Genomic DNA, 20,338 nt, shown 5'->3' on the forward strand with positions numbered 1-20,338 from the left:
TTTGACCTGGGCATTCTTCTCTCCCAGGTGAACAATCCCCTATCACCTCCTCCTGCTTCTTCATTCTCTGCAATCCTTTCTTCTTCTTTCCTCTGTCTAGCCTCCTCCCCAGTACAGCTGGCCCCTGGTCCTCCCCAGTCCTCTCTCTTTTTCCATACATCTGTCCCTGCATTTCTACCTCCCTCACTCCGATCTCTGTTTGGCAAATATAAATTCACAGAGACAAACAGAGGTGTCATAAAGGGCTAAAACAGAAAGAAGACTCTGCCACTGAGACTTCGTGTGAACACAAACAATAGTGTTTTTTTCAGCAATTAAAAAATTTTATGGGGGAGATACTGAGGATTGAACCCAGGGATGCTTTACCACTAAACCACACCCCCAGTCCTTTTGATTTCTTATTTTGAGACAAAGTCTAAGTTGCTCAGGGCCTTGCTGAATTGCTGAGGCTGGCCTTGAATTTGCAATCCTCCTGCCTCAGCCTCCGAGACACTGGGATTACAGACATGCACCACTATACCTGGGTTCAGCTATTATTTTTAAATCAACATAACTTTCATGTTTATGTATTCCTAAATATGAAATAATGGGGTAAAGCCTAATGTGTTTTCGTCCCCAAATAATGAAAAACACTCCTGATAAAGAAAAGCATGATAAAATAGACTAGAGAGAAAATTCTGCTTCTTTAGAAAAAAGTAAAAGAATATTTTTAGATAAGTCTATTTTTGAAATTAAAAAAACCTAAAAACAAAACAAAACAAAACTCTAAAACACATTTCATCCATTTTGAACATTTACTTAGAAAAAAGGATGCCTTAAGACTCAAGGACTTCTTTCACAGACAGGCAAAGCCTACACAGAAGATGAAGATCTGCCAGGGGAGAAGAATGGGGTGACAGCGAGTGCCAGCCTCTGAAGATTTTCCAGCATCGTTTTTCCTTCAATTCAAATACTATCCCAGGTTCAGAACTTACAGCTTGGTTGTTTTGCTTTAACTAATTTGTCATGCTACACAGTACATGACTCTGTGAGCATGAGACTTTCAAAGACTTCTGGTAAATGAAGACCATCTTCATTCCTCAATCACAAAAAGCCCTTTCTTTATCATCAAAGGACTGAAGTTTGGTTTCATAAAGCTCGGACTCTGGATACAGCCTCCTACCTGGTCTTTCTCCTCCTAAGCCAGTTGCCCAGCAGGCCTTCCTTTACCTCTTCCACCCCAAGATAAAGCCTATGCCAGCATGCTTTATCAGTGTTCTCCTTCAGGGATGAGTTTATTTAGGATGAAGTCCAGATCACTCAGTTAGTATTCAAGAAAGCTGGAAATTTGTCCCCATCTACTGTACCAATTTTGATTCCTACAAATTCTTACTACAAACTTTTAACCTTCAGTGGATTTTGTTTTCCAGGACTATGCTAAGGTATCTGTTTCCCTGTCCTTTACTACCCCTTGTTCTGGCTTCTAACAACCATTACATAGACCTTTCTCTTTCTCCTGGCCTGAGAACTGTCCGTCAAGCCCAATTCAGCCTACTCCTGTGTAAATTCTCTCTGAACATCTCAGTCATTTCTCTTTTCTTTATTCTTTGTAGCAATAGGGCTTGAACCAGGGCCTTGTGTACTAGGCAAGAACTCTTCCACTGACCTCAGTCCTATTTCTTCTTTCTTTGAATGCTTATGTTCTTGTTACTTGTAACATAAATTTGATAGTTTGCCTTCTTTGGTTATGTGACAGTTTAGGTACATGTGTCTAAATGTTTTATCTTTCAACAGACTCTAAGTGATGTGACAGATACAGCATGAACTTTGGTGTTAGAGAGACCTGGGTCTGAATCTCAGCTCCTCCTCATTGTAGTTTTGTAAGTGGTACATATAGTTAAACCTTCTCAGGTTCAGTTTCTTTATCTGTGAAGAAAAGGAACACTACCTCCTTTGTAGGGTTACAGTGAGGCTTAAATGAGATAAAGCATACAGTGCCTACCACAGTGCCTGGCAAATCATAAATTTTACAATAAAACTTTTTCCTTCTCTTCTTCTTATAGTTCACCCAAAAGGCAAGGGAGATATGTATATTTCTATCTCATCTACACCAAAATACCTATGTTAAAAAAAACTTAAGATAAAGATGAAACCCAAATTACCAAAGTGAATTAAAACCTCCAAAATTTCTAAGTTTGGTTAATACAGGAAATTTTGCCATTTGTTGTTTGTGCTGTTCAGAAACATACTTCTAAGGAGGCAGAGCACATAGCAGACACTGTTTAGTGTGAACTTACTTAGATCTTCTGAGTATTTTTATTACAGATGAGTTTTAAGCACTGTTACTTAAACAATAACAATGGGTGGCCACCTGTGTGATTCCCCTACCTACCCTTTCTAAGAACTCTGTTAAATCCTCTGAAAGCTTATCTCATTTAACCCTCTCAACAATCCTATAAGCAGGTATCTTGTTAGTTCTGTGGTTACAGAGCAGCTCAGGAAAGTTCTGTATCATGCCCACAATGACACAAATAAGGAAAGTATGGCCAGGACTCACACCCAGGTCTGACTTCCAAGGTCAGGTTCTTAAACCACGATGCTACGCAGCGTCCTCTGTGTATCTAGAGTACATATGACAGCTCTGCACTTAGCATTTGCTTACTGACCTGGGTTCCATCTGCTTCTGTTTTGAGAAGGTCAGTGGATGAAAGCTGGTTGCAGTAGAGGCCTGTGTGTCTCAGTGCTGGATCATTTATCTATTAAAGACAAATATAAGGCCAAATTACAAGCATGTTGTTTAAATTAAAGACCAAATTCCTCAATGAAAAACAATCTCCTTTGCTGTGAAGAAGCTTTTTAGTTTGATTCTATCCCACCTGTTGATTCTCAATTTTACTTCTTGTGCTTTAGGAGTCTTGTGAAGGGAGCTGGTTCCTAAGCTGACATGATATAGATTTGAGCCTACTTTTTCTTCTATGAATTGCAGGGTTTCTAGTCTAATGCCTATGGCCATGACCCACTTTGAGTTGAGTTTTGTGCAGAGTGAGAAATAAGGGTTTAATTTTATTTTGCTACACACATATTTCCAGTTTTTCCAGCACCATTTGTTAAAGAGGCTATCTTTTCTCCAATGTATGTTTTGGTGCCTTTGTCTAGTATGAGATAATGGTATTTACATGGGTTTGTCTCTGTGTCTTCTATTCTGTACCACTGGTCTACATGTCTGTTTTAGTGCCAATACCATGCCCTTTTTGTTACTATAGCTTTGTAGTATAATCTAAGGTTTGGTATAATGATACCTCTTTCTTTGCTTTTCTTGCTAAAAATTGCTTTGGCTATTCTGGACCTCTTATTTTTCCCAATGAATTTCATGACTACTTTTTCTATATCTAGAAGAACGTCATTGAAATTTTAAAAGGCATTACATTAAATCTGTATAGCGCTTTTGTTAGTATGGCTGTTTTGACAATGTTAATTCTGCCTATACTGTTAATGGGAAATATTTCCATCTTCTAAGGTCTTCTTCAATTTCTTTCTTCAGTGTTCTGTAGTTTTAATAGTAGAGGTCTTTCACCTCTTTTGTTAGATTGATTTCCCCAATTTTTTTGAGGCTACTGTAAATGGGGTAGTTTTCATGATTTCTCTTTCAGTTGATTCATCACTGATGTATAGGAACTCAATTAATGTATGGGTGTTAATTTTATATCCTGCTACTTTGCTGAACTCATTTATGAGTTCTAGAAGTTTTTTGGTGGAGTTTTTTGATCTTCTAAACATAGAATCACGTCATCAGCAATCAAGAATGTTAAGAGAGAGCCTACAGAATGGGAGAAAATCTTTGCTACCTGCTCCTCAGATACAGCATTAATCTCCAGGATATGTAAAGAACTTTAAAAACTTAATAATGAAAACCCAGATAACTCAATTAATAAACAGACAAAAGAACTGAAAAGGCACTTCACAGAAGAAGAAATACAATTGGTCTGCGAATATATGAAAAAATGTTTAACGTCTCTGGCAATCAGAGAAAGGCAAATTAAGAATACACTGATATACCATCTCATTCCAGTCAGAATGGCGAACATCAAGAATACAAGTAACAATAAATGTTGGTGAGGATGTAGGGGAAAAGGTACGCTCATTTATTGCTGGTGGTACTGCAAATCGGTGCAACCATTCTGGAAAGCAATCTGGAGATGCCTCAGAAAACTTGGAATGGAACCACCATTTGACCCTGTTACCCCACTCCTCAGTTTATACCCAAAGGACTTAGAATCAGCACATTATAGTGACATAGCCACATCAATGTTTATAGTAGCTCAATTCAAAATGGCTAAGCTATGGAACCAAACTAGGTGCCCTTCAACAGATGAATGGATTAAAAATGTAGTATACATACACTATGGAATACTACTCAGTCATAAAGAGAAATGAAATTATGGCATTTGCTGATAAATGAATGGAACTGGAGATTATCATGCTAAGTGAAATAAATGACAAACCCTCAAAAAAAAAAAAAAGGCCCAATGAATGTTCTCTCTGATATGCAGATGTAACTCACAATATGGGGTGGGAATAGAAGTTCATTGGATTAGACAAAAGAAATGAAGGGAAGGAAGGGGGAATGGGAAAAGGAAAGGTAGTAGAATGTTTATCAGACAAACTTTCCTATGTGCATATATGTGCATATATGAATACATATCCAACATAATTTCACATCATGTACAACTAGAAGAATGGGATGTTATACTGCATTTATGTATCATATCTCAAAATACATTCTACTGTCATGTGTAATAAGACAAATTAAAACAAAACAAACAAAAAACCCCCCAATCTCCTGACAAAAAAAGGAAGGCATGAAAAATAAAAGTTTAGTAATTTACTGCATTGTTTTAAATACAGACAGTTTTCCTTGTGGAGACAGAGTGTGTGCAAGGGAACATGAGAAGAACCTCCTGGGTGTTGGTGATGTTCTGCTTCTTGATTTGGTGGTAGTTATTCAGATGTGGTCGGTTTGTGAAAACTCATTGAGTTGTATACTTTTCTGTATATTTTTATAGATTATACTTTTTTAAAAAAGCTAATTTTCTCTCAATGCATACACGTCTATTAGGAACAGGGATCATATTTATCTTCCTGTCTGAATCCATTGAAAAACTGGACAAAACAGCCAAGTGCAATGGTACACACCTGTAATTCCAGATAGTTGGGATACTGGGGCTGGAGATTTGCAAGTTTGAGGCCAGCCTAGGGCAATTTAGTGAGACCCTAACTCAAAATAAAAAATAAAAGGGCTGAGGATATAGAGCACCAATGAATTCAACCCCAAGTACTATAAAAAACAAACAAACCCTGCTGAGATGAAAAATACCCTGAACTAAACAGAACAGACATTGCAAAAGAAAAAAATAGTGGATCTGAAGCTACAGCAACAGAACTATCTAAAATGAAACATGTAGAGGAAAGAATGACTGAACTTCATTCTAACACTCTCCCCAACAAAACCCAGGGGGCTACGGGCAGCTTCAAGAGCTCTATTACATGTGAAATGAGGTTTTGAAGAAGAGGGGAGTCGACAGAAAAAAAAAAATGAAGAAGGAATAACTAACACTGTCCAAATTTGATGAATGAGAAACAAAGAATATCATATGAAAACATGTCATAATGAAATTGCTTAAATGAATTATAAGAGATAAAATTTTAAATTAGAGAGGGAAAAAAACAATAAAGTACAGAAGAACAAAGAAAAATAATAGCAGATATCTCATTAGAAGGTTGCAGTAGAATAACATCTTTAAAGTACTGAAAGCAAAAACTGCCAACCTAGGATTCAGGGGAAGGAACTTTCAAAAATAAGGTAGAACAAAAACTTTTTTTCAGATACATGAAAGCTAAAAGAATCAACAGCAGCAAATGTGCACTATAAACATTAAAGGAAGACCTTCGGGCAAAAGAAACTTCCATACCAAATGGAAGTCTAAAACTACACAAAGAAATGAAGAAAACTGGAAGTAAACACAAAAATTTTCTTATTTAAATTTGAAAAAAATATAGTTGACTATTCAAAGCAAAAATAATGACATGTATTGTGGGGCACATATCACATAAATGCAACAACACAGCATAGGAAAGGAGGAATGAAAATATACTATTATGAGGATCTTATATATAAGGTTACTTAGGATTATTTGAAGGTAGACTGGTAAATCAAAGATATTTAATATAGACTCAAAAGCAATTACTACAATAATAAAACAAGTAAATATAGTTAATAAGCCAAAAAGAGAGAAAACGAATAAAAATATTTAATTATACACACACAAAAGCCAAAAGGTTAAGACAAAGAAAACAAGATGGTATATGCCATACTAATAAGCACGTTATATGTAAACAGACCAACCACTCCAATTAAAAATCACAGATGGCTGAGTTGAATAAAAAAGCAAGACCGTGAGGCTGGGGCTGGGGCTCAGCTGTAGAGCACTCGCCTAGCACATGCAAGGCCCTGGGTTCAATCCTCAGCACCACATAAAAATAAATTAATAAAATAAAGGTATTGTGTCCAACTAAAAAAAAAAGCAAGACCAACTATATAAGAAACTCACTTTAAATATAACAGTTTTACCCAATTCATATTATTATTATTATTATTTTTTAAGGTAGTGAAGATCAGGAATAATTGTAATAACTGACTACAACAAGATAACAACAAGGACAAGAAGAAATCCTATTTAGTTCCTTTAATTTGTTGTAAAATTTGGATCCCACTAAGTTACTGGTTTTGTCCTTGCTAACCTCCTTAGGCTTACTATATAATTACTGGGAAATATGAAATTTAAATAGTCAATCAAAAAGGAATTTTATACAAAAAATAATCAATGTTTACATATTTTTAAGAATTGCTATAAATTATGACTGCATGGTAGTAGTAGCCTCGTCACCACAATTTACTTCATGGTTGCTTACATGAATGAGAACTGTAAGCACCTGGAATTACTCTAATATAATCTTCTTAAATATCATTTTGAATTTAATCATTCTCTCCTAAAAACCTGCAGGAGGCTCCAGGACAAACTCCAAACACTTAGATGGCATACAATATCCCCAAGAACATTATATAAATTCTGTTCTAAATATAAATCTCTCTTTCACATTCATTGGGCTTTTCAACCTTTCTTCCAACCTAGGCTCTGCTGTAATAACCAATATTGAATGTTTCTTTTTCAATTCTCTCTCTCTCTCTTTTCTCTTCTCTTCTCTTTCGTGATAATAGGGATTAAACCCTGGGCCTTAGGCAAGCACCCTCCCATTGAACTACACCCCCAGCCCTCAGTTCTCTTTTTGTAGGCAACTTTTCCTCAGTGCTTTTCCTGACTAGGCCTTTTTCCTTTTCACTACTCAGCAGTCAACTGTACATACCTGTCAACTGACATTAATATGTATGGTCCTCTGGGGGTTCACCTCCTATACAACTGTTTGGTCTTATTACTCAACTTGACTATCAGTTTTGTTGTGTCTCCTAATATGTTAATATGTATAGTCTCGCAAAGGTATCTTTATACATAGTAAGCTGAATAAATGCTTGTTGAATTAAAGGTGGAAATGAAGAAAATGTATTCAGAATATAACAGCCAATACGTATGCTACTTTATAACACTAAAATTTCATGAAACTAAAGTCTTATTTATAAAGTCTATCAAAATTTCCATTGTATATCTTAAGGGCCAGTGATGATCAAGAGATGTCAAGAAAGAATAAAGAAGCAAGATTATTTCTGGTTACTGTCAATATACCCGATGGACAGTGAACTGTGGTGTACTGTGGTACGTGTGTGGCAAGTGTGCCAGCTGTGGCTCTTACCTGCTCAGGGCACACAGCGTTCATTCCTGGCATCTGCAACGAGCTCATCTGCATCTGGCCCATCATTGGGTTCATGTTCTGAACATTTGTGTTTCCACCTGCCATGGACACGGTGATGCTCATATTGTTGTACACTCCTGGCTGTGCAGGTGTAGGCTGGTTCTGGACAGCTTGATTGAACACACTGTTAACTCAAAAACAATCCAGATTACATCCACTGATCATGAACATGGGAATAATGTAACTAGATTCTGTTTTCATCAGAAAATTTATTAGACAAAACAATTCTAAAGAAAATATTTTATATTCTTAAGTTACATGTAAGACTGTATCTTATTAAAATATATCAGGTTTCAATCGAATTCAGATACATTTGAATTCTGTTCAATGGGTTTAATAACTGAAAAGAGCTTGTTTTAAGTTGCAATTATTTCTTCAGGACTGACCATAGATAACTTCATGTCTTTTCTAGTAAACAAAATACAAGGCAATTATGTTTTCAGATGGTTTGTTTTAATGACTTCTTCTTCATGATCAAGTTCTGGACTGTTGTTATACCAAAGATCTCAAATGTGAAGACAGTTTCATCAGTAGGTAGAATAAGCCCCATGTAAATTCAACTTGAAACTTTGTAACTGAACTCTGAAAATTCTCAATGATACAAATACACACATCTAATGGAAAATAATATGACTTCTTTTATTCATAAGATCTATAAAACATCAAATATTTTATGATTATAAGTCAACTGTTAATTCTGGAGAATTTGACTCCAAAAGCGATTTCCCCCTTAATGGCTTCTTTATTCCTTATTAGCTCAAGTGGTAAACAGGAAGTACTGACATTTACAGCTTCTAGTACATTAAGGTAATCATACTGAAATTAAAAGACCAAGAACAGTATATTATTGTCTGAAGAAAAGTAGCAAATTCTTCCTCTAAATAATTATAAAACACAAATGCTCACAGAAAATTATATTCTTAGGAAATGCTCAATAATGCATGAGTGGATCATTAATGTCTGAACAACTATGCTTGTAGAACAGTGTTCCCACAACTATAGGTAAGAGAAAAACCTATTAGGGGCTGGGATTGTAGCTCAGTAGTAGAGCACTCACCTAGCATGTGCGAGGCACTGGGTTCAACCCTCAGCACCACATAAAAATAAATAAAATAAAAGTATAAAAAACCCTATTAATTTATGCTTATTTTCTAATGAGAACATTTCTACCTTAGACAATGCTCATTTGTCAACTAATACATAAATCATCACTGTGAAGGCACAAGGCTATGTAAGTCAATGCATGCAGAAGCTTCAAAAACAGTGATATTATATTCATTGAAAAAATGTTTAGGACTTAATTTCCTTTCAAATTTATATTTGGGCCAGGTGTTGTGGCACATGCCTGTAATCCCAGCAACTCTGGAGGCTGAGGCAGAAGGATCGTAAGTCCAAAGCAAGCCTTACCAAGGCCCTAAGCAATTAGTGAGACTCTGTCTCAAAATTAAAAAAAAAAAAAAGGACAGGGGTTGTGTGGTTTAGCATCTTTGGGTTCAATCCCTGGTTAACCCCCCTGCCACCCCCACCCCCAGATTACACACACACATGCTTATTTTTATTTTTGAGACTATAAATTAGCTTAAATTCATTCAAACTATTGCCAATAGTTCCATTTTAGTCTAATCCATCAAGGGAAGAACAAGAAGTCTGTGAGCATCCTGAATCGCTGTCCTAGGTCCTGGAAAGGTCATTTGTCAGCAAGAGCCGTTTATCATATTCCTTGAGGTACCCTGCCCCATGTGGTAGAGATAATGAGTGGTCACTATTTCTATTAGCAAAATGGTAAGATTTACTGCCTATTTTGACTAATAATCTATACATGAACCAAATAAGCAAGTGTTAGTGTATGAAGAGCTAGTGGTGATTATTTTCTTTCCCAAATTATTTGGAAAAATCAAAGTTCATAGAAACTACTGAAAGACAACAAAAACTCTCATCCACATTTTAATATGAATCCAATGTGAAGTGCTACCTATTTTACAGGATGGAGATGCAGAAGTAAATGAAAGCAAAGACCTTGCTCTTAGATCCTTATAGTTTAGTTGGATTACAAACAAATCAACTATCATAAACAGGTCTTAATTTTGATGAAGAAGCAAAGAATATAAAGGAGGGACCAAGGGTAGCAAATAGTATTGTTTCAGAAATGATTAGCTGGGCATGGTAGCATAGAAAACCCTACCTCAAAAACCAAATCCAAAACCAAAAATCCAACCCCTCCAAAACAATACCACCCCCCCAAAACAAACAAACAAACCAACAAACCAAACTAGAAATGACGGCCAAGGAAGTATGATAAGGTGACATTTAACGTCTTTGTCTAATAAGATGACATTTAAGGAGAAACTTGCAGTTAGAGCCAGCAAACCATGTAGCTACTAAAGGGAAAAACATTCTAGCCCAAGGACTAAAAAATGCAAAGTTATTGTGTTTGCAATGAACGTGGCACATTTAAGCAACAGAAGAATACACAGAAGCCGGTGTAACTGAGTAAGTGTGAGAATAACAGATGAGGTCAGAGAAGTATCCAGGAACAAGATAATGCAGGGCATTACAGGCCCTCTTTTGTATTTTGAGTAAGTTGGGGGCCACTGGAGAGTTCTGAGTGAAGGTATGACATACTGCCTCATGATTTAAAAACACTACTCTGATTACCATGTAGAGATTAAGCTATGGTATAGCAAGGGTAGAGGCAGGACACAGGAGGCTACTGCAATGGTCCAGAAAAAGGTGTTGGTGGCTTGCATTATAGTATGTTAAGTATTCCTCTTGCATATTACAGAGATGGTTCCATCCATATCTAATTTATACAGAGTCCTTACTGAGAGTTCCACAGTTTAAAAAGGGAAAGATGCTAAGAAGTGCTTATGATTTGGTTATTTGTTTGATGTGGGATATAAGAGAAAGATAAAATGTTTTCTTCTGAATGATTAGAAGAATGCAGTTATCATTTACTGAGATGGGGAAAAGTAGTTAAAGAGTGGGTTTTTAGGAGAATATCACCTTAGTGATATTTTATTTTTGATTTTGGTACTGGGATTGAACCAACGGCCTAGCATATGCTAGGCGAGTGCTTTGCCTCTGAACTAGATCCTCAGCACTCACTTTAGTTTTTGTCATGTTATGATTAAGATTTCTAAGTAGAGATGTCAATTATGCAGCTGGATATACAGTATGTTGCTTAGAAGAGCTGTCTGGGTTAGACATTTAAATATGGTAAGTAATAAGCATATAGATAGATACTTAAGAGGGACAAAATTAAAGCAATCAAATAAGTGAGTGGATATGGGGAAGAGGTCTTAGAATGAACTCTGGAGATGACCTCCCAGCAAAGGATGGTCTCCAACAGAAGAGACTAAGGTAGGAGGACAGTTGCCTTTCTTAAGAGAGAAAGTCGCTCCAGAAACTAAATGAACCAATGAAAAGAATTTCAAGATGCTAAATGCTTAAGTATGTCAAATGCTATTGACAAGCATTGCACTTTGCATGGTAGAGGAGATCAACCACCTTGACAAGAACACTTTAGGTAGAATGGTATGGATGAAAGCCTGACTCCTGACAAGGAGTGGGAGGAGAGGACGTAGATAGGAATTTAACTATAAATGAGAGCAGTAAAATAGTGAATGAGGGGCTGGGGTTGTGGCTCAAGTGGAAGGGTACTCGCCTAGCATGTGTGAGGCACTGGGTTCGATCCTCAGCACCACTTAAAAATAAAATAAAGATACTGTATTCACCTAAAACTAAAAAATAAATAAATAAATATTTTTAACAAATAGGTGAATGAGAGTCATCAGCAAAACTATATTTTTTCCAAGCCTTTCCTCTATCTATCTATCTATTTATTTTTGTTGCTGGAGATGGGATTCAGGGCCTCATGCATGTTACACAAGCACTCTACCACTGAGTTGCACCCTATCCCTCACCCTCCAAGCTGTATTTAAATGCTTAGGTGGAGGTATGGAGAAGGAGTTTAGTTGGATCTCAATTAAGGAGAGCTGCCAGGTATGAAGCATCAGAGGAGAGCTGGGCAAGGGAGTTGAGTGTGCCTCTAAAGAGATAGAGTGATGGACATAGAATCAAAAGGGAGTGTAGGAAGTTGGGATTAGAATATATTCCTCTTGCATATTACAGAGATGGTTCCATCCATCTCTAATTTATACAGAGTCCTTACTGAGAGTTCCATAGTTCTCTGACAAAAAAAATTTCCTGCTCACCTTTCAATGAACTTTAAGAGAATATGGTCTTATATTTTCAACTTTTAACTGTCTTACTTATTATGTTGTCACATTAAATGGCTTCCCTGTCATTGGGACCAAGACACAACCAAATTAAAATCCTTATAAAACTCAAATGATGTGTGAAAAGTTCAGCAGCCAGGATTTGGAAAAAAAGACATTATATTAATGAGATAATTCTGAGCAAAATGGGTAAGATAAGGCCGCTGAAAATACAGATATTAAAAAAGGGATAAAGTAGAATGATCCAAGAAGCCTTAGAACCATTTTTTTGTTTTGTTTTGAGTTGTAGATGGACACAATACCTTTGTTTTATTTATTTATGTGGTGCTGAGGATCAAACGCAGTACCCCACATATGTGAGGCACGTGCTCTACCACTGAGCCATATCCCCAGCCCACCTTAGAACCTTTTGCTATTGTCATAAAAATCTTTAAACACACTGAGAAGAGTAAGATTTGTGTGCCCACTACTCAGCTCTATGAATTCTAACATTATAATAGTCTTGGTTTACATCTGTAAGATTTAAGAATGTTCTTCCTAAGGAAAACTTTAAAAATATTATCTATTTCTATATCTGCCCCAAGGAAACTGTTACTGATGGGAGTTCATCACACTCTTCAGGGGTATAGGGAGGAGGAAGAAAATGTTGGAGACCACTAGATCATTTTTCTGTACTAAAAATACACAAATTTGCCTTAACAATGATTTGACACTTTAAATGTTAAAAATTCTTAATTTTCTTTACTGATAACATAAAATTCAACTTCTTCCATTATATGAATAGTAGTAGCCAATAATCTTCTACTTAGACTGTAAAAAATAAAATCAGCCCATCATTGCTCTAATGTGCTACAGAGTATCTGGAATGTAAAATAAAATATAAAAATAACCCCTTACTTGTTGTTTCCTATTGCTCCTTGCTGCCAGGCCTTCATGTCTGGTGACTGGTACCCAGAAGCAGGTGGAGTTTGCTGGAGCAGAGAGCTCTGAGGAGGAGGGATTGGCATTGGCACCATGGAGCTCCCAGGACTTAGAGATGGAGCAAAGTTGGCCTCACCTTGGGGAACCATTCCTGAAAATTGATAAAAATTAATTTATGTGAACACACTATAGAGTTATTAAAACCATAAAAGAAAAAAACCTAAAAGGATCTGTCATAATATATTTAGATATATCTTCTTCAACAGAGTAGGAAAAATTATTTTCTCAAAATAAGGCAGGAAGTCTTAAAAAAACAATCACACACGAAGAAGAATGCTTTCCATTCATTGAGATTGCATAGCACACTATGTCTGATTTTTTTTTCTGTTCCGTTTTTGCTAACGAGAATTTTTAAGTGTAAAAAACATGAACACAGATGATGGATTACTTACATAACAAAAGGAACTTAGAAAAAATTAGGTAAGAGAAACCCATGTGTGAAAATGAAAAATAGAACGTTTCATGGGACAATCCTGCTTTGTCTCTTTGTGGACTCTTCTTCCCCTCCCCCCTTTTAAAACTTTATTGAGACATAATTTATACAACATGAAATTCACCCATTGCAACTGCACAATTCAATGATTTTTAGCAATTGTATAGAGCTGTGAACTATCAACACAATCCAGGGTAGGCATTTTCATTATACCTCAAATTCCCTTGTACTTATTTGCAGGCAATCTATTTTTTCCTTTTAACCTAGGCAACCTGATCTGCTTCTGTCTCTCCATTCAGATTTGCCTTTTTCTGAAAACTTTATATGAACATTATCATATGTGGTCTTTTGTGTCTGGCTTCTTTTACTCAGCATAGTATTTTTGATATTCAACCATTTTATAGCTTTTTTTCCCTCCCCAGTAGTTCATTCCTTTTTTTTTTTTTTTAAATTTAGGAAAGTGCTTATTAACAGCCATTGATATAATTGTGTTGAAAATCAATTAAAAGAAAAGAGTTTAACATCTGGACTTCTTATTCTTTTCTAGTGATCTACATGTCTATCTATATTTGTGTGCCCACTAACATGTTTTCTTCATTGTTGTAACTTTAGGGTAATTTTTGAAATTAGATAATTATTATACAACTCTGTTCATTTACAAAATTGTTTTGGTTACTCTAGGTCCTTTGTATTTGTATCTATATTGTAAAACAAGCTTGTAGATTTCTCCAAAAAGCATGCTGAAATTTTGATAGGAATTCTGTTGCATTACAGAAGTGAACTGCCAGTTTTTTAGTCTTTTTTCTGATTTCTTTTTTTTTTAATATTTATTTTTTAGTTGGACACAATAATTTTTTATTTTGTTTATTTTTATGTGGCACTGAGGATAGAACATAGGGCCTCGAACATGCTAGGGAAGTGCTCTACTGCTGAGCCACAACCCCGGCCTTGATTTCATTTTAATATATCTTTATTTTACATATATTCAACAATTTTCATTATTATATATCTTCAAGTGCCCTGTAATTTTTAATCTGCTGTCCATCCATCTAGTATGTTTTTCACTCTGGTATTCTCTCCTACAAGTTTGATTTTTTTTTTCCATCTTCCACACCTCTTCTTAACTTGGTTAAGCGTTCTTCTAATTTCTTGAATATACAGAATAAATTTATAATTTTAATTGCCTTAAAGTCTACTAATTCTATCATCTGTGTAATTTCTGGCGTGGTGTTTGACTGACTAATTTTTCTCATCATTACAGGTTGCATTTGCCTGCTTCTTTGCATACCTGGTAAGTTTTTAAAGTCAGACTTCAGACTGAATTTTATACCTTGTTAGGATCTGGATTTTTTTTTTTTAATTTTTAAAATTTTTGACTTGTCTGGGCTGTGGTTAGGTTACATCAAAAGAATAACTCTTTTGGGGTCTTGTGCCTAGTGAGACAAGAGCAGAGTTTAGGTTAGGGCTCATTTTGCCCCCCTACCAAGGTAAACACCCGATACTCCATAAATTGTGTTTTAAAAATGGTAAGAAGAGGATGGTAAGAATGAGGATGGTAAGAAGGGAGCTGGCCCTGTGCAAACTCTGAAGACTATTCCCTTTAATCTTTTCAGGTGGTTTTCTCTGGTCTTGCTTTGTGTACATATATACATGCATGCATGCACGTTGACATTTCTCAGGTGAAACCCTGAGGGGGACCCTCTGCTTTTCCCCCCTTTTCTCTGTGTGTGCTCTGTCCTCTCTGATATTGTACCTTGTGACTTCCAGTGCTGGCTTTCTCAGCTTCTCAGCTCTACTGCCTGTACCTAGGGAAACCACCTAGCTTCTGTTGGATTCTTCCTCACTGCTACACAATCTGGACAATGTCCAGAACTGTTTTTTAATTTACTTTGATATTTTTTTGGTTTCAAATGGGAGAATAAATCTGGTCCCTGCTACTACATTCTGGTCAAAGAAGAAGTCCTTATAAATGGATTTCTTTTTATGCTTTTGTTATGCTAGCACTCTGTATTCTCTTTCTCTTTTTCTTCCAACCAAATGCAGCTCACAATTAAATACTTTTGAGGCAAGAGTAAGCCATAAAGACAGAAAAAGAATGCCATAATTTGATTGCTGATAATTTAGCATAATTCCTTCAAATCTCCAGAAAATTATGCATAATTTATACCTGATCATTTCCCTTGTCATGATACCACAAGCCTGTTTCTATGTCCTTAATGTCTTTTTAAGAACAAGCATAAATGCTTGTACAAATTCTGTTGCTAATATGATGACTTTTCTCTTTTTTTGTTTGGTTAATCTAGCCAGAGATGTATTACTTTACTCATTTTTTATTGTTTTACAGGCTACAATTTTAATTTTTGTTGTGATTCACATAGATTTTCTATAGTTTTTTTCCCTTTCACTAAATGCTTAATTACTGTTTTGGATAAAGATGATATAAATACAGCAATGAATTTATATTTTCTTCCTGCTGCTCTCTCCATGTGTAACTTAATCTCTGGTAAATGATCATGACTTAGAATATAAGAAGAAATCTTTCTTTCATCTTTGACTCTCAAGGGTGAGGTTTTGGTTTTTGACATCATCTTCTATGCAGATTGCCTTTGCATTAATTCTGTTTGAAATTTTCTATTTTGGTTTTGGGGCTTTTAAAAATTACTTGTTTTATAGTTAATGTATTTTTTATCTTATTTATGATGAAATAATTTCTTTGAGAATAAATGTGGATGTGTGGGGGAGAAAATACTTATCATATTCTGGATATTATTCTATCGAATCAAAGTTAACCAAATAAATAAAAGATCCAAATATTATCAGGATGCTTTTTGATATTTCCTTTTGGCTTCATTTCATCAAAATGTCCACGTTAGAATGGACAGTCTTCCTTATTACATGACCTGTATTTTCATTGTTATTGTGGTTAGTGTTGGTCTTTTATTTTTACTGTTTTCCATATTTTTATTGGTGCAGTGTAGTTGTACATGTTGATAGAATTTGTTGATACATATTCATATATGCACAAAATATAACAACATAATTTGGCCAATATCACTCCCCAGCACTTCCCCCATTTCTCAATTTTATTTATTTATTTATTTATTGACTGATTGATTGATTGTAGCACTGGGGATCAAACCCAGGGTCTTATGCAGGCAAGGCAAGCACTCTATCAACTGAGCTATATCCCCAGCCCCCAATTTTATTGTTTTTTAAAAGACTTTTAAAGAGAAGTTTTAAGTTCAAAGCAAAATTGAGTGGAAGATACAGAGATTTCCCACATATCTCCTCCCCACTCACATGTATAGCTTCTCCCATTGGGATGTTTGTCAAAATTTATGAAAACTAGTGTACACTAATACCAATTATCATTCAGACCTTAGTTCATATAAAGGTTCACTCTTGGTGTTGGACATTCTATGGGTTTGAATAAATGTGTAATGTCATGTGTAAACCATTGTAGTATCATACAGAATAGTTCCACTGCCCTAAAAATCCTCTATGAGATGATCTAGTTTTAGTAGAAAGAAATAGCCTGTGGATAATAAATTAGGGGGAAGAGTTATAGTTCTGGTCCCAGTTCTCCTTCTACACTGAACTTTGGAGTCCTTGGACCAGATAATCTAGTTCCTTCTACTTAAAAAATTCTATAATTCTATCTTTGTCTAGATTATGCTCTCTCTCCCTGCTGGACCATAAGTAGCACGGCAGCCAACTGATAACAGTTCTAGAATTAGAACTCATACTTCCATTCGTTCATTTTAAAAAAAATATTTACTTTTTAGTTTTAGGTGGACACATATCTTTATTTTACATTTATGTGGTGCTGAGGATTGAACCCAGTGCCTTGTGCATGCTAGGCAAGCACTCTACCACTGAGCCACAACCCCGGCCCCTCATTTTTTTTTAATATTTATTTTTTAGTTTTATTTGGACACAATATCTTTAATTATTTATTTATCTTTATGTGGTACTGAGGATTGAACCCAGGGCTCACCCGTGCTAGGAAAGCCCTCTACTGCTAGGCTACAACCCCTGTCCCTCATTCATTTCTTTATGCATTAAGCATCTATTCATTGCCAAAGCACTGTGCTAAGCACTGGAGAAGCAAAGATTAAAAAGGTCACACTTTGGTCATGGAAGGAACTTGCTATTTAAAAGAAAAGATAGCTAGAATAACATTTGATTATACAGGATGGTGAGTGTTTATGATTGGAAGTATCAGGGAAGGACTTCCAGGACATATATCTGAAAGGAGAGAGGAACAGGAATGAGACAGGTAAGGGAAAGATATTTCAGATGGAGTACAGGAAGTACAAAGGCCCAGAAGTAAAAGAGAATATGGTATGTGCTTTTTCTTAGAACCTGAGAAATTTGTTATAGCTGGAACACTGAGATATGGAGTAAAGGAGAAATAGGGCTGATGAATCTAGCTTTGGACAATTTGGAGTGCTGGTGGAAAATGCAAGCATATCTGTCCAGTGGACAACTGTTCATATGAACTGAGATCATAGAGAATGGAGTCATTAGCATGTAGAAGGCCCTGCAGGCCCAGGATCAATGATGAGGAGTAGACAGAGTAGCATGTTCCCTACAGTCCACAGAAAAGAGGTCTCTGGATGGGCTGCAAGGAAGCCATGAAGTGTAACAACGTTCATGCTTATTTCAAATATTATCCTTGTATAAAGCAATTTGTGTTTAATTCTGTGCTTGTATATTCATCATCGTGGAAAGACAGTCTAGGAAAGTTCTGTTTTCAGAAATATAAGAAAATTTACTTTGCCATTCCTCTTATCTATATGTCCCTTTGTTTAATTTGGGCCCATAGTAAGCCGAAAGATGCCAGATCTTTTTGTTTTACTGTCACCAGTTAGTATAGGGATCAACAAACTTACTACTAAGTGCCAGATAGTAAATATTTTTAGTTCTGTAGATTATAATGTTTCTGAAACAACTACTCAAGTCTACTGTATGAAACCAGCCATAGATAAACTAGTATAAATGTGAGCATTGAAAACTAATGAGCATGGCTATGTTTCCAATGAAACTTTACAAAACTGTATGGGCTGATTAGGTTCATGGGCCGGAGTTTACCAAACACTGAAAAATGTTGGGACATATATTTTAGTATTCTAGTGTGGCAAATTAATTGTCAGTAAAAGCATAAAATTATAAAGGCCACAGAGCCCTTGCATCTAGATTACCTTAAGCTGATTTTTTAAAAAATACTTTTTTTTGGAGAAAGAGTTTTTTTTGAAAGTGTTAGAAATTTTCTAGAACTAGAACTTGAATTTGTACCAATTTAAAATCTGGTCTTAGGGCTGGGGATGTGGCTCAAGCGGTAGCGCGCTCGCCTGGCATGCGTGCGGCCCGGGTTCGATCCTCAGCACCACATACAAACAACGATGTTGTGTCCGCCGAGAACTAAAAAAATAAATAAATATTAAAATCTTGTCTTACAGCCCTCTAATCAGACCATTGATCATGTTGGAGCAAATTTATAATTTAAAGTAGAAGTTGAAAACATGGCATCTTTAAATGTTACTATTCTCTCCAGAAAAAAAACTAAGTTTTTTCTAGTATTATTTTGAAGGAGTTTATGGAAGAATTGATAGCTTCGCCATTTCATTCTCTGCAAATGGATAAAACTACTACATTCTTTACTGTACCAACATCTCAGTTTTGTTTGTAATATGAATCTGACTTTGTCTAAGAAAAATTCCTATTTTGTGAAAAGTAATTTTTTTGTCAATCAAAAAAGTTTTTCTGGGGCTGGGATTGTAGCTCAGAGGTAGAGTGCTTGCCTCACATGTGTAAGGCCCTGGGTTCGATCCTCAGCACCACATAAAAAAAATAAACAAAATAAAAATAAAGATGAAAAAAAAGTTGGTCTGGAAGAAAAATCTAGGTATCAGACACATACTGATTATGGGTGCTAACATGTTGCACAGCAAGTCAAATGGCAGCTTTCTCATTGAAATTCACTTTTAAGCAGCTTTAAAATTTTCATTTCCCTTTTCATTTATATAATCAGGGGGTTTATTATCATTTTTTTCAGGAACTGGTCATTAATTTTGCATAAAAGTTAGATTAAGCGTCATGGATCAATTAAATGTGCATCACTGTCAGTACCTATTAGGAGCTAAAAGTGATAGAAAAGAAATTGAAAAAACATATCACCACCCAGGACAAAGAGAACAGAAGACAACATAAATATGAGATTTAAAAAAACAAAACTTGGCAAAACAATGTTCACTGACAGGAAGCTACAACCTAAGAAGCCAATGGTGATAACACCAATGAGAAGTCTAAGATACTCTATAGAGATCCATTATCCTGGGTAGATCCAACATGGCGGCGGGCGCAGAGAGATCAAGTCTCTGACCTCTTCAGCTGCGCGGGCATAGGGAGTCGTAAACCATCTAAATGCTGTTTGCTCAGGATCACTAGGCAATGCTGAGCTGACATGGATCTGGGGCGAACAGTCTGGGCCTCTCAGAACACACACCGAGCCCGGATCGGCTGAATTCAAGCTCCCGTTCGCCTGCTTCTCGCAGACGAACTGCTGTGACTCAGCACTAAACGATCCCGCTGAAACAACTGGTCGGCCCTTCTGAATCTACGGAGGTTAATGCCAACCGAGCCTTCATAGGCAGTGGCCACAGGATTGAAACGGGGCTTGGGAGAGCCACTCAGGACCCACCTGTTGCACTGGTCACCCGGCAAAGGGAACGAACTGTCGCCATTTGCATGGGATACCACCATGGCAGAGAACTGACGTCAC

General features: G+C 36.2%; 1 protein-coding gene across 8 annotated transcripts in view; it reads right to left on the reverse strand.

The window, feature by feature from the left end:
• The window catches only part of Ncoa1 (nuclear receptor coactivator 1), a 193,551-nt gene that overhangs the window by 8,904 nt on the left and 164,309 nt on the right, over positions 1-20,338 (reverse strand). For 7 of the 8 annotated variants that reach the window (XM_015479918.2, XM_048804734.1, XM_015479920.2 and 4 more), the window contains exons 17-19: positions 13,038-13,212; positions 7,843-8,026; positions 2,646-2,735 (exon numbers count right to left, since the gene is read on the reverse strand). In XM_015479918.2, the coding sequence (XP_015335404.1) occupies positions 2,646-2,735; positions 7,843-8,026; positions 13,038-13,212 (449 nt within the window). Of the gene's footprint in view, positions 1-2,571; positions 2,736-7,842; positions 8,027-13,037; positions 13,213-20,338 lie in introns of all 8 variants that reach the window. The other variant, XM_048804735.1, reaches the window with a different exon arrangement.

Source organism: Marmota marmota, unplaced genomic scaffold, assembly GCF_001458135.2.
Source record: "Marmota marmota marmota unplaced genomic scaffold, marMar, whole genome shotgun sequence".
NCBI classification, from domain to species: domain Eukaryota; kingdom Metazoa; phylum Chordata; class Mammalia; order Rodentia; family Sciuridae; genus Marmota; species Marmota marmota.